This window comes from Perca fluviatilis, chromosome 8 (genome assembly GCF_010015445.1).
Source record: "Perca fluviatilis chromosome 8, GENO_Pfluv_1.0, whole genome shotgun sequence".
In the NCBI taxonomy this organism is placed as follows: domain Eukaryota; kingdom Metazoa; phylum Chordata; class Actinopteri; order Perciformes; family Percidae; genus Perca; species Perca fluviatilis.
The window spans coordinates 13,001,886-13,016,457 of NC_053119.1; the positions used below are offsets into that span (position 1 = coordinate 13,001,886).

General features: G+C 39.6%; 1 protein-coding gene across 4 annotated transcripts; it reads right to left on the reverse strand.

Moving 5' to 3' along the window:
- Positions 1 to 234: 234 nt before the first annotated feature.
- Positions 235 to 13,090, reverse strand: LOC120563354 (S-adenosylhomocysteine hydrolase-like protein 1). 4 transcript variants are annotated; one of them, XM_039807480.1, is made up of 17 exons: positions 12,792 to 13,090; positions 9,946 to 10,054; positions 8,413 to 8,547; positions 7,920 to 8,020; positions 7,627 to 7,729; positions 7,439 to 7,533; positions 5,147 to 5,253; positions 4,940 to 5,056; positions 4,789 to 4,852; positions 4,586 to 4,674; positions 4,390 to 4,460; positions 4,127 to 4,221; positions 3,944 to 4,042; positions 2,284 to 2,352; positions 2,050 to 2,128; positions 1,817 to 1,937; positions 235 to 1,730 (listed from the first exon to the last, which is right to left on the reverse strand). In XM_039807480.1, the coding sequence occupies exons 1-17, from the start codon at positions 13,065 to 13,067 to the stop codon at positions 1,724 to 1,726; spliced, it is 1,737 nt and encodes a 578-aa protein (XP_039663414.1). In that variant the 5' UTR covers positions 13,068 to 13,090; the 3' UTR covers positions 235 to 1,723. The 4 variants fall into 4 exon arrangements, with proteins under 4 accessions (XP_039663414.1, XP_039663416.1, XP_039663415.1 ...); XM_039807482.1 differs by lacking the exon at positions 12,792 to 13,090 and adding an exon at positions 11,521 to 11,618; XM_039807481.1 differs by lacking the exon at positions 235 to 1,730 and having other exon boundaries at positions 1,813 to 1,937.
- Positions 13,091 to 14,572: the final 1,482 nt, after the last annotated feature.

The following is a 14,572-nucleotide window of genomic DNA, read 5'->3' on the forward strand; positions in this document are numbered from 1 at the left end:
ATCTAAAATATAAGACATGTTTTCAGTTATTTCACACCTTTTTTGTTAAGTACATAATTCCATATGTGTTCATTCATAGTTTTGATGCCTTCAGTGAGAATCTACAATGTAAATAGTCATGAAAATAAAGGAACACATTGAATGAGAAGGTGTGTCCAAACTTTTGGCCTGTACTGTATATATATATATACATATTTTTTTTTAAGTCTTTTTATTAAAGTCTTTTTATTGGGGTTCTGGTATTCAATATACACATTTCCGTTCCAGTTATGTATAGAACCACATTTTCCATGAAAAAAAAAAAAAGACAAAGTGAGACATACCCCTAAAATAATGATAAAATAACCTAAAAAATAATGAAAAGACAGACACACACCACCGTGCAGGCCTAGTTATATTCAAATTGCTAGAACAGGCTGTAGTCAGATCCTATGTTGTTAGTTGGGTGAGACAAAGTTCAGTCCAGAGGGGTCCACCATGGCCAGAACTGGTTGCCATATCTTGATGAATCCCTCGAAATTGTCATGCAGGGTATGAGTCACTTTTTCCAATGGGAGTATTTCCAAGACTTCCCTATACCAATCGTCCAGTGTAGGGGGTGTTCTTAGATATCCAGAACTTGAGAATGGTCTTTCTTGCTACGTACAAAAGTATGCCGGTGCTAAATATTTTTAACAGGATAAATACCGAAGCCTTAAAATGACAGAAATATAAGCAATTATACTCATGGTGAGTATCACCCAAAGACAACAGTGCTCTTCCGCCCTCTAGTGGGGCAACAGTCACTTATGAGGCTGTGCAGTCTTTGTAGAGCTGCTGAGTGAGCTGCTTCCAACCTGCAGGTCGAGCTTATTAGCATTACCATCAGTCATTGTTTTTTGATTGCAATTTAGAGTTTAATAAAAAATATATAGGGACACCTTGTATGTATGGGGGTTGTATGAGCACAGATGTGAGCATAGACATTAAACAAAATAAAATACTGTTCATGCTGTTCTAACGTCAACAAGAAAACGTTAAGTTAACTAATTTTTGTGAGACAGAGAAGCAGGGAAATCTGTTCTTGTTATTAAGATATCTTATGCGTGCTTAACTACAATTATCTTTGAGAGCATTAAGCCAATGAAAATATGTCAACTTTTAGCATTCCTTTCATGAAGTTAAGGTAAATGTGGTAATGTTAGATATAAATCAGGAGTATAGGGCACGAGACATGAAACTATTTAAATGTGTTCCCTCACTGATAATCAGCAGATATTCAGTTGACAAAGACTGTTGATCACATAAGGTGTGAACTGTTAACAGTCGTTATATGTGGTCGGTTAAATATACTTTACTGATTGCTGCTCCAATTTATAAATGGTGTTGTTATTATTTCAAGCAGAAGAATAAATAACTCCCATTCAACATTTTGGGTTTCTCTTGATTTTATACTCTTTTAGTTTCAATTAAGAATTTACTGTGATTACATTCTGGTTACTGTGAACATATATTTATATTATAACCAGGAAAAGTGTAACACATAAAACAGATACACGTAAGTACACAAAAAAATCAGTGAACGAGTAAAAGTCCACTGTCTCTAAACAATATTGAGTGTGGGTACGATTGAGACTGTAGAGGGCGACAGTGCTCTGTCTGTAGGACTGTGGGGGTTATTTTCAACATCAAATCCACAAAAGAACATCTGAAGAACTTCTGCTTCGGCTTTATGTCCAGAGGATTAATACCTATTAAAAAGATAGATTTCTGTTAAATACAAAACATGATATGTGTGTGTGTTGATTTTGTGTAAGAAAAGTGTACTTGTCCTCACTTGTAGTAGTTGGATTTGAAGGGTCCGTGTTTGCTGATGCCCAGGTACTTGGTCTGTTCATCAGTCAGCTCTGTGAGGTGAGCGTCAAATGTCTGCAGGTGAAGACTGGCCACATATTCATCTGAAATTAAAAGAATAGAGGGTTTATCATGTTTGAATAAAATTAATATGAATATGAAAAAAAACAAAAAAGGTAATGGTAATGTTTTAGAATATTTAAGCTGAGGACTTGCCCATCTTCTTTGGCAGCAGGTAGACGTCCTGTTTGTAACGTCCTTCTGGAGCACTGTACAGCTCTATGAGAGCCAGAGCCTGACATACAACAAGGTAACACAACTACAGCCTCAACATGACAGAGCTACAGATACATCCTCTGTAATACATTTAGAGAATATTAACACATCAAGGCTTTCAGCATTTTGCTGAAAACATTTCTGAAGTAAATTACATAAAACAAATGATCGTACCTGAGTTGTTGCGGTGACGGAGATGACAAATAAGGGCACCGTGGAGCAGCTCAGATTTAACAAACGGCCCTGAGAGAAAATAAAAAAAACTGAAATGACATACTGTGAAATGACAGCAGCTACTGATGACTACCTTAATATTTCTTGAAAGTTTATTATCTCTAATAATTGTGTAAAATAGTCCTCAAGTATCCCTTAAGAGCTGCATACTCTAACAATGATCAGGTAAATCTGTTGAGCCTTTCATTTGTTATCATTAGTAGAGCTGTAGGACTGCACTGGAAAACACTGCTATGAAATCGTTTTGAAAACTCACTTTTGATCTGACAAAGGCAGCATCCTGAGGCTTTTTAAATCCTGGACAGGTGTGTATTTATATCTAGTTACAGTTATATGTATATATAACACAGACATGCAGTTTTCAGGCAACATGATGACAAATGATACAGGCTAAAGATCATAAACAAATACAGACTTGCAGAACATTTGTCATTCTGCACTCAAGAAGTCCAGACATTTATTGTTAACCAGTCACACCTTGCTAAGAAATATTGCTAATATATTAATTTTCCCCAATATTACAATTTAACCCAGAGAACAGAACTTTTTTGCTGGTCTGGCTTTGAACTGCAGCACTTCCTTTCTTCACTTGTATCCTATTCCAGTTTCGCCAGTGCATGCTAACCTCAGCTTGTAGCAGAGAGCTACAGACGTTGTGGCAGTCTGAAGTAACTTCAGCCTGCCCTGGTTGGTAGGTTGACAGGAATGGTATTGTGCTCTAATGCAGTGGTTCCCAAAGTGGGGTCTGGGGACCCCAGTGGTCCTTGAGGGTGTTCCAAGGTGTCCCCAGCAAAAAGGGGAATCATTTTTTTCCCACTAAAATTACCACTATAATTCCATCCATAAGTAAGTTAATAGCAATATTTATGAATTAATTAAATTATGGTCATGGGCTTCATCACTTAATGTAATAAAACATCTAAAAGCAAAAATCATATCAGATGGGGGTCTGTGGTCTAATTTGTGTCAGTTTAGGGGTCCTTCAAGTGTTAAAGTTTGGGAACCACTGCTCTAATTTGTCTGTTAGATGTCAGATAAAGCTAACTATTAGCTAGCCAGTTAGTTAATTATTGATAACAGAACAGTTCGAGCTCCCTGTAAGGTTAGCTTAATTCAAATAAACGTGGAGAGCCACAATCAGCATGATAAGTATAGTAATGTAGAAAAGGCTCCATGAGTATGCCTTTTCGCAGCTTTTATAAAAAAATATGTTTCATTCTTAGACATTTGGCTGTGGTTAATATTTACTCTCTTTAATTGTATTTATTATTGTGTGTTAACGTGTGATATAGAAGCTTAATGCTATGTGAGATAAGTAAAGTGATAAAAATTCCTTCTAGCTACAATGTATCACCCTAGCAGTAAGCATTCAAAATAACCGCTGTAACTTTCACTTGAAATCAATATTTCATGTCAGGTGATGCATGTATTTTGTAAGTGGCTGAGTAATAAACAGGATAACGTGCAGGAATTAATGACACCGTTCACGGTGGCAAAGACCCCCGTTCAGAGTACACTGTGGGACTTTACTTTACAATACTGTACAATATCCCACATTGCTGGTATATAAATCTAATAGCACTAATAACAGTATCATCACCTCGGCCAACAGGACGATTCTCTTGCCGTCAGGCCAGATAACATGGTCCACCTTAGGCTTCACACGCTCCCACCTCAGCTCTGCAGTCCGCAGACTCAACTGAGAAGAAACACAAAAGCATACGTAAATACAGGTTTACACACACACAGATAAAAAACATGAATAAGCACAGACACTTCATACCAAATCAATCTCGGTGCTGCAGTGTCCCATGTTGCAGACGATGCAGCCGCTCTTCATTCTGTCCAGATGTTCCCTCTCTACCACGTTTTTATTGCCTGCAGAGAAACAGAGACAAAGCAAATTGGAACTGTAGTGATATTCTTAATAATAATAATAATAATAATAATAATAATTTATTCTTTATTAATCCCGCAAGGGGAAATTACGATGTTTAATGTTTAATAAGAGCTAAGATGACTTTGTAGAGAACAGCAGTTACTTACCTGTGCAGGTGATGACCATGTCTGCCTGTCTGACCACTTCCCTCAACTGAATCACTCTGAAGCCATCCATGCTGAGAGAAGGGCAAAAAAGGGGGTCACACACATACAAAATGTTTCATGATGTTCTGCTACAGTGTCCCATTGAACAGAGTGAAACACTTCACATAGTGCTGATAAAAGATTCCTTTATTCATACCAGGCCTGAACGGCACAAATGGGATCCACTTCTGTGACATATACGACAGCACTCAATGCTTTCAGGGCAGCACAGCAACCTTTGCCAACCTACCGGAAGAGAGAAAAAAAGGTGGTAGAGCTGCTTGAATGTATGTCACATGCATGTGACATAAAAGTGTCACATTCCCAGCAGCACTGGGAACATTCTTTTTTTCCACTGACCTCCCCATAGCCGCACACCACCACCTGTTTTCCTCCAAACATGATGTCAGTGGTTCTCTTCAACCTGACAGAAGAGTTCAACACAGTTACTCTGTTGCTCTGTACTGGTCCAGTGGTTTTACCTGTTTACATTCAAAACATGACTCATTACCCATCCAGTATGGACTCCTTGCAGCAGTAAAGGTTTTCAAATTTCTGCTTGGTCACCGAGTCGTTAACGTTCATGGCTGGGACACACAGCTTGCCTGCCTTTGATAGCTGGTATAACCTGAAACACAGGCGGAGAGACACACGTGTGAAGTGGAGAAGGACTTTGTGAACGTGTCAGAATATCATTCAAGTTTTGTGTGAACCTAACCGATAGATGCCTGTCACACTTTCCTCCACGATGCCTATGATCTTCTTGAACAGGTCTGGGTGCTTCTTATAGATCCAGTGGGTCAGGTCCCCTCCATCATCCAGAATCTGTGAAAAAACAAGCTAAACTCTCAGTCATTAAAGGCACAGTTCACCCAAATACAAAGTAAAATTGTATTTAAACTTATCCATGCAAATTCAGTATGGCATAAGTATGATCCTCCATTATAAACTAAAGTGCAGTGCAGGCTTTCAAATTTGCCGGGGCAATGACAAGTGCCTCTCACTGATCTCCTTCTCCGTTTCAGCTGGTTTCAGTTACGTGACGCTGGCTCTGAACGAAAACGCGTTGTGGATTAGCTAGACAGGTAAGCTTGTGCTTTATGTCCCTCTCAGCCATTATAGTTTTTAAAAATGGCGGAACGACATGGAAGCCTCCTTGGACTTGCCTGTCCGATGTAAATACAGATAAGAAATTCTTCGCTTACGAGGATAAGTCAAATCATTGGCAGAGGTAATTTTACACCAATGAGGACATATTTATGAATGAAGACATTGATTTTAGCTAATAAAATACTTAAAACACTACACAGTGTACCTTTAAAGCTATAGTGCGTAGTTTCTGTGTCCCCCATGAGGAATTCTAAGACAACAAAACTGTCTGCGCGTTCACATGATACAAGCCTTACGTGATCGCGCACGCACCCCCATCCCTCCTTCATACAGTTGCTAGTAACCAAGGAGGACACGGAGGAGCAAAAAAACATGACAGACTCTTCAGAAGAGGTAATTATGTCACCGGACGCCACAATCTTCTGAACATAGCCATACTGACAAATATAGAGAGAGTTGTGTGGAGCTGATAGTCGTTATTAGCTTTGTAGCAACTCATTTGGCAATGGCTTGACGTTTATTAATATCAAAAATTTACGCAGTAAAGCTTTAAAATGAACAGGATATTTATTTTATATTATATTAAGAAAGAAACCTTGCTATTGAGTTTTGATGTTATTTTGTTACATGTCACTTAATTTTTATACAGTACGTATCTGTGGAGAAAGAAAATGTTTTTGTCCAATATGCACTAATGAAGCAGACAGAAAAGTAAAATAAGCCAAATGATAGCAAAATAATTTAACATAACTTTAATACCAAAAGATCCAAAACTGAGAAAAGTGTGACTGCATTTTTGTTATAATTAGACTAAAACATTTTTGTACTAACAGAACCTTGAGTTTCTTTAGAACACGTTCATTTGATTTTAATTGTCAAGCACTACTGATTACAGTTGTTGCCGATTGCTTACACACTGAAATGAAAAGTATTACGCAATTATAAAAACCTTACACTCAAGGATTGGCCCAGATGTGCACCACTATAAGCACAATGTCAACCTCACACTTTTTGCAAAACAATACACACAGTGATTTGCAAAACACTAAACACACTTGTATACATTAGACACAGAAGTATATCATGCCGTCACTTCCAATTCCAAAGCACTGACTGTCAAATGACCTTACATGTAAGCACTATAAAAATGAGCAGGTAAGTTCACCTGCCTTTAACCAAAATGGAAGGAGTCAGAATAAGAGGGAGGGTGAAAGGGGGAATCCACAGAGGAGGAGAAGGATGTAGAGGAAGACTAGGTACCCCTCAGTCAGGCCATGGAGGACGCCTGTGAACAGGTTGACTTGCAGCTATGCAAGGATGGATTCAACATTCAAGATGGTTCTTCCCACGTTGTCTTGCCAATGAGGATATATTGCCTGTGGTGTTGATGAAATTATCTGGCCATATCCAGCTAGGCGAAGAGATACAGTAATGTCTAGTATTTTCTGTACTTTTTCAGATTTTTTGTTTGTTTGTTTTTTCTGTAATTGTAACCTGTATTGGATACAGTATTTCATGTTTGTCTGTTATTTGCTGAGCTAACAGTGTTATGCACATACTGTAGTAGCTGTCCGAAAACTGGGACGTGTTGTTGTTGATTCTCCATGTTGACTGATTTGGGTATGATTTGTGTTTCATAAAACATGTTTTTTATAAATTAGTGTATAGTTTTTGCAAGAGTGTGTCATTTAGCAAAGGGTCTGAGATGTTCTGCTAATTGGGTGTAGTGTTTTGAAAAACCAGTCCCTCCTTTCAAAATAGTGCTTAAGCAATCGAAAAAAACTGTAAATGCCACCAAACCTAATTTCACTGCGGTGAACTAAGGTTTTATATCTCCAAACTTTGGCCAATCAATCTTAAAATAAATTATGAGTACTGTCCTTTCGTTTCATCACAGTACCATGTTGGGCTGCCAGGTCTCAGCACCGACACATCGGTCAATACACCACCAGAAGTCTTCCTCTGATTCTCCTCTCCACGCAAACACTGAAGTGCCTGAGGTAAAGAGCAGGTGATGTAATTATTAAAAGAAAACCAGATGAGCCAGGTTGGTCAGCTTGGAGAAGCAGGTTGCACAGACTGCCGTACCTCTTTCAGCCAGAGCAGCAGCCACAGTGTTCTGAGTGGAGAAGATGTTACAGGCCGCCCAGCGACACTGAGCCCCCAACACAGACAGAGTCTCAATCAACACCTGCAAGAGAACGTAAACACACAGAGTCAACAAAACAAGTCTTTTTTTTTATAATTTCATCATTTCTAATGCAGATAACAGAAGAATAATGCCAAATAATCAGCCACAACCAGGGTGTAGTGTGGCACACAGTAAAACTCTGTGTGTGTGTGTGTGTGTGTGTGTGTGTGTGTGTGTGTGATGAACTGACCGCTGTCTGTGAAGTGACGTGTGTGCAGCCCATCACTTTGGCACCAGCAAGAGGTTTCTCCCCACATGCTCTTTTCCTCAGGACCATCAGTGCTGGCATTTCTATATATCACATTCGTTACATTACATTATATGTCATTTAGCTGACTCTTTTATCCAAAGCAACTTACAATTGCTCTATATGTCAGAGGTTGCACACCTCTGGAGCAACTAGGGATTAAGTGTCTTGCTCAGGGACACATGGGTTGATGTATCTACAGTGGGAATTGAACCCAGATCTCCCACACCAAAGGCATGTGTCATATCAACTGCGCCATCACCACCACAGAAGAACAGACAATGGTTCGACGAGGATGGGACATTCAATTTAAGAACCGACACATTTCATTTATTTATGGCCTAATATTCTCTTGTGTGTCGCTTCTTGGATAGGTGCTACAAAAATGATATATATTTTGTCATCTTCACTTGTAAGGAGAACTCTTTATCTTTACCTTGCTGTGCGGCTTCTATTTCTCTGCGTCCAAATTCAGCCTGTTTTATGTTTTTGATGCAGAAGTCAGAAAGGCCTTTGGAGGTCTTCTGAGGCTTGTCTCTGGGAGAGGACTCATCCTCGCTTTCACTGCACACTGCAACACAGAAGTAAGGCATTGTTTAGAAACACAATCAGCTGATATTGTGTAATGTCTAAAACCAAACTTAGTGAAGTATAATATAGTAAGAGTAATACAGAGACACACGTTTTGTTGGAAAGCTTGAAAGTTAGGAATTGGCTCTGCCAGCCTTGTGTTTGGAGTCAGACTCTAGCTAGGTGAGACTTTTCGGTTACACTTTACTTGAAGGTATCTACATAAGAGTGACATGACACTGTCATGAACGTGTCATAAACATTGTAAACAAGTCATAAACGTTTATGACATAACGCTTCTTGTAGTAAGTGTCATTTGGTTTTTGTCATGACAAGTTATGGTTAGGGTTAGAGTTAGGGTTAGGGTTCATGTGTTATGACCGTGTCTAGGGTTGAGTATCGTTTGGGTTTTTTTCCGATACCGGTGCTAAATCAATACTTTTAAAACGGTGCCAGTGCCTAAACGGTGCCTGAACCGGTGCCTGAACCGGGGCCTGAAACGAAATATATATAATGTATATAATATAAAATATAAAAAAGGAGCACAAAACAACAGTTGGCGACATTAAAGAACGGCTTGTTTATTGCTTTATTGTTGTATTGTTTATTTGCCATATGGTCAAAATTAAATAATTGATTAATAATGTAATAAAAATAACTTATAACAATGACTTATTTCACCAGTAAATTGCTGGTAAACAACAAAAACAAGCACCAGATGTGAAAAGGGTATTTTACAATGCACCACAAGGCTGGCGAGTTTCAAGTGAACGCACCGTTTGTGTTGTTTTTCCGACAACGGCAGCTGCAGACTGTTACGTCCCGGTGTTGGAATCCTCTACAGTGAAATATAGTCACACTTTACGCCGCTTAACGTAAGATGTCAGCATTTTAACCATTGTGTTTAATCCATCTACTAGCTAACGGTAACGTCCTGTGCAGCAATGCTTCTGAAAACAAAAAATAGTCAGGCACCGAAATAAGGAACCGAAATATTCGTTCTTATTCGGCCTCGTTACTACCGTTTACGTCGGAACCGGTGCCCTATTGGCACCACGTTTGGGTACCCAACCCTAGTCATGTCACTCTTATGTAGATACCTTCAAGTAAAGTGTCACCGACTTTTCTCTGAGGAGCCTTTGAAGTCTGTATGAACTGTGGCAGTGATTGATACATTTCAAAGAGGCTCAGAGAGAGCCGATTAGGACTAAATTAAAGAGACTTGTTTCTTCAGAAGACTTTTCCTTTTTAATTAAGGTTTAGCTGAAGGAGAAAAGCACCGAGGCTAATCCTCGGGGGCCTGTAGTTCGCGTGCTGCTGGGATCAGAACCAGCTCAGTTTATGTATCAAAGACATGTGATCAGACTTAAGAGTGTGTTGTTTTTTCAAGTTTCCATACCTGAACTGTAGCTATCTATAGACTGTGAGATGGAACCAGCCGGAGAGCGACAACTGGTGTTGGCAGAATGTTTGTTGAATTTTGGCTTCTGTTCAGTGAACTGTATTTGCTGTGAAACCAAAAAAAGAGACACAAACAGACAAAATAAAAAAGAGTCAACCATTTAGCAGTTGTTACTTCACTGCAGGTCACAAGCATAAAGTCTCATCAACTTCATGCTTGAAAAAGACAAACCTGATGTAGTCATGATAGCCAAAATTGGACATAAGCACCACCCTTTACAGCATATTTGATTGAAAAGTACCACCTCTCTGCTCACAGCCTGCACTATCACAAATCTCCTTGTCTTCTCCTGACTCATCCCTGCATCTGCTGCTGTCTCACTATCCACTGGGACTTTTTTAAGGCTGGGCTGCTGCCACAGGAGTCCCACTTGGCAATGTCCACTCCCTGGCTGCTCGCCTGACTCACTGGGCCCAACTCCAAAAAATCAACATTAAGTATATACAGTTTATACATATCCTATTTTATGTCAAGCAACTGCTCCAAACGTAAGAGTGAAGTAAAAGTAATCCATTGAAGCTGTGTTTCCATGTGGTTATCATAAAAGTCTTCAGGTTTAACTGACAAGTCTTTAACTCATAACTAATGACATTCATCACAGCAGAATTGGCATCACTATCAGTCAGGATTAAGAGAGGCATCTTTCATGGGATGCTGCTACAATTTGAGTCCTCAAATTTCTCATTAGGAACAATTCAACTTGAGCTGCTCATGAACGTTTGTAATGAGGATCTCTGTGGGAGTTTCTCAGCACTCTGCTTTCCTCTGACATTATTGAGATTAATCACCATTATAACATATTTACAGTACCTCCACTTTATCATGCCAGCTTGTCAATCATATTTAGTTTTTCTTCATAATCCTCCTGATTTAAAACATCCCACTTTGATTGGTTGATAAAGGGTTTCAAGTAAAATCTAAATTGATCCACTTTCCTGACTTGGTCCTGAATTTAGACTGGCTTAAAATGCAGCTCTAGTTTTGTTAGAGTAAGATCACTTGAAAACAATCTCTTGAATACAGCTTGCACTTACTCAAGCAGCTGCTTAATCTTTAACAAAAGACAAAAGACATTGAGCTGTGACTTGAGGCAATGTGAAAGCTCACTTAATGATCACAAAACGATCTCTTACAGGACTCAGAAAATAGCTTTGAATCCAAGCCAGCTACTATTAAAGTACAATGACAGCCATTAAAGCTAATAATTAAAGTGGCTGCGGGTCTTAATGTGTAAATAAATGTATGCTTGGGGAAACCATTTGTGCATTAATTTGAAACCTGAAAAAGTCTGAATTTCTAATTACCTTTTTAAATCAATAAAATCCCAAGAACATTCACAGTTGTAGTAGTTAGAAAAAAAGGTATAAATTGTGATTTTAAAAGTGTATTCAAGTACTCCTATTAAAACAACTTATTGGTTACTAATTCAATATAAAGACTTTACTCACTGCCCTCTAAAGAAAAACTCAAATATAGAGAGTAACACCACTTCTGAAACAAAAGCAATGATACCTTGATGCAGATGGACTGCACTGCCTCCTGGTCCTTAGCTTTAGTTGTGTTCACTAGACTATATACTTTCTTCATGCTGCCAGAGCTGCTCTCACACTGACCACTGTACTTTAACTATGCAGTGCTGCAAGCTGATGCTGTTAAACTGATTAGAGAGTTCACATGCATAGTGACGCTTTATGCCACACCTTCGCCCCCAACAGGCCAAGGTGATGGGTGGAGACATCAGAGAGTTAAGTGTTATTTGAGGCCACAGATGAATGTGAATCTGTACAGTAAAGTGCACCTTGCTCTCCGGGTATACATTAAATAGACAGCAAAGTGATGTACGTACATGAACATACATTCACGACAGAGCTTGTTAGTCAGAGAGAGAAAGAAGACTGTAGAATTCATTGTTTCCTCCGCAGCTCTGCAGTGTGACTAAAAGTCTCTTAAAGGGGAATTTCCCTGGTTTTAGCTTACCTGTCATGGAAAGTACATCACAGCCTGTAAAAACAGTTGTACAAAGTTTTCTGTGATTCTAGAGGCGCTTTCTAAAGTCAGAGAGAAAAAACACCTGATTATGTCATAATTGGTCTTGGAATTTAACATTTATTTATTTAATTTTTTTAAAGCTTTTTTGGCATTTATTTCATAGGATAGCTGAAGACAGGAAAGGGGAGACAGAAAATCTATGTTGTGGAGTTTTTGTGATGTGGACATTCAATACCTGGTGCCTACATTACCCACAATGCAATGGTCAGGTGGTTGGGTGTGTTATGCGGTTAGTAGCGGTTAATGTAGCCGGCAGCAGAGATGAGGTATGGGCAACAGATGTCTGGTAAGCTCAGTTCTTTCTAACTCCACACCTCCAGATTTTTTTCATTTTCATACTTGTAGTCTTGAACTCCAACTGAAGCTGAATCAAGTGACATCACTTGAGCCAATTCATCAGATTTCACACAGCTCCCTCTAGAAATGCAGCAGCATACCCCAAGACCTGTAAACAGACTTTGATGTGTAAAATCGGCACACATCTCTTTTAAGTCTGCTCTATCTTCTAAAAATGGTAAAATGAGTGAAATATGTGTGCGCGAGTGCTGGTCAAACATTCATAGAGGCCTGCACATTACAACTAAAATCATTAACAGCCTGAGTGTGTGCAGATTCACAGGTTTCCTGTGGAGTACACTTGCAAATGCACGTACCGCACAATATATAGCCTAAGTCTTGATCTAGACAGGCCTGACAAACCAGTCAGTCAAAGTCAGGAAGTGAAGCTTGCTCACCATGCCCGTCTTCAGAGCTTCAGGCACCAACTCTCCTGTTCCAACCTCAGACTTCTCTGCCCCATATCTGTCCCGACTCTGAGGTGGGCTCCAGCTCTCTGTGGCCTTTAGCATCTGCAGTAGGTTGAGCTTGCATTTTACTGGCTCATGTTTGGTGGGTTTCTCCTTCGCCTCTCCATTCAGCACAGCTCCGTCCTCCAGATGTGGTTCAGGATATTCATCAGGTTGTGGCAGGTCCCCCCAGGAGGCTCCAGTCTGGTCCCTTTCCTCTGCCATGGCAAGTAATAAAGTGAATTGGATTCCTGCTTAGGTGATCTGACAGCAGACCTGGCGACGGCTCAGCCATAACCTGCCCACATATATCTGATATTTCCCCCTGCAAGGCTTCTGTTTACTCTAAACAGCAGCAGTTCTGAGTTACTTTGACCAAAGGTATATCTAAATCCTGGATGCAGTGTGTGCAGAGAGACACTTATGTGAGCACTGCTTTCTGACACAGAGGAAAATGTAACCTTAAAATGTAACTCATTACTTTAAAAGTGCAATGTAGGTACAGTAGATGTCAGCATGTGCCCTCATACAGTCTTCTGTTCTAAAAGGTCTGCCGTTAATGGAGAAGCACTTATACACAAGCCCCTTTAAGACTTGCAGAGCTGCTTCTTGTTTTTGTGTTGTCTTTGATAACATTGGCTCAAATCGCAATGAGCACAGAGACATGAGTGCAATGCAGAGGGTTACATGTTTACATTAAAGTCCACCAGCAATAATGTGGTGGACTTTAATGTGAACCCTTGGGGACTGACCACCTCCCTTTACGTGTCTATCACGAGGCTGAAAGACGAGAGGCACACTGATATTAGTTGTCAGATTTGTTAATTTGGTAATACATTATGTTAACGTTTTACGTTTGATGTGGTTTTATCTATTAGGGCATGCCGATTTTTTATAATTTTTAAATTCACAAGTCTGTGTTAAAACAGTTGTGAGGCTCTTGTATGAACATTGCAAAAAAAATGTATTCCTTCTTTGTGTTTCCCTTGAGCTGCAGGAAGGATAGTAACAAAAAGGCAATGGCCAGTATGAACAGGAGGAATTATTACAGAAAGCAAACCTATTTTAACATTCATATGAGCACCTGACTATTGTTTTAAAACATGAAAAATTTAACATATCCAGTAAAGTAAAGGTTTTAGTATAGGTTGCGTTTGGCGAAATACAGTAGATCAGGAGAAAGGTCGGCGAGAGACTGTAACCATAGTGAGAGCCATTATTTTTGTGTTGTGGTTGTCAATCTACTCAAGTCTGGGGCAGTTTGCTGTAAAAACACACAGTGGTCACACATGTTGCAACTCATGTTGCAACAGTGCACACTGGACATAGTTAAAGTTTTTAGGTTTCTGCCAGTGAGCCTTCAGCAGGAGACATGCTTTTTGTCCCACTAGAGGGAGTAACAGTTCCACAGCTGTCCAGAGGGAGTTTTCCCACACCGAAGACAGAGAAACCTTCTGTCCTTTTTTTCCTCCATGTGAAGACTATGGGAGGATTTTAGTTTGATTTGTCTGTTCTGTTTCTGAGTCTGACACGAACCAGGAGAGGTTTACAACACTCAGTCCAGAGGGAGGAACAATGGGAGGGGGAGTTAATAGTATCCAGTCCTCTCACTCTCTCTCTCTCTCTCTCAAAATCCTTCTCTGTTCCCTGTTTCTATTCAGTGCAGGAATTTCAGACTCTGGTGATATATTAGGAGGGCTCTAAAAAATGTCCTGGTAAGTGGCCGGTGA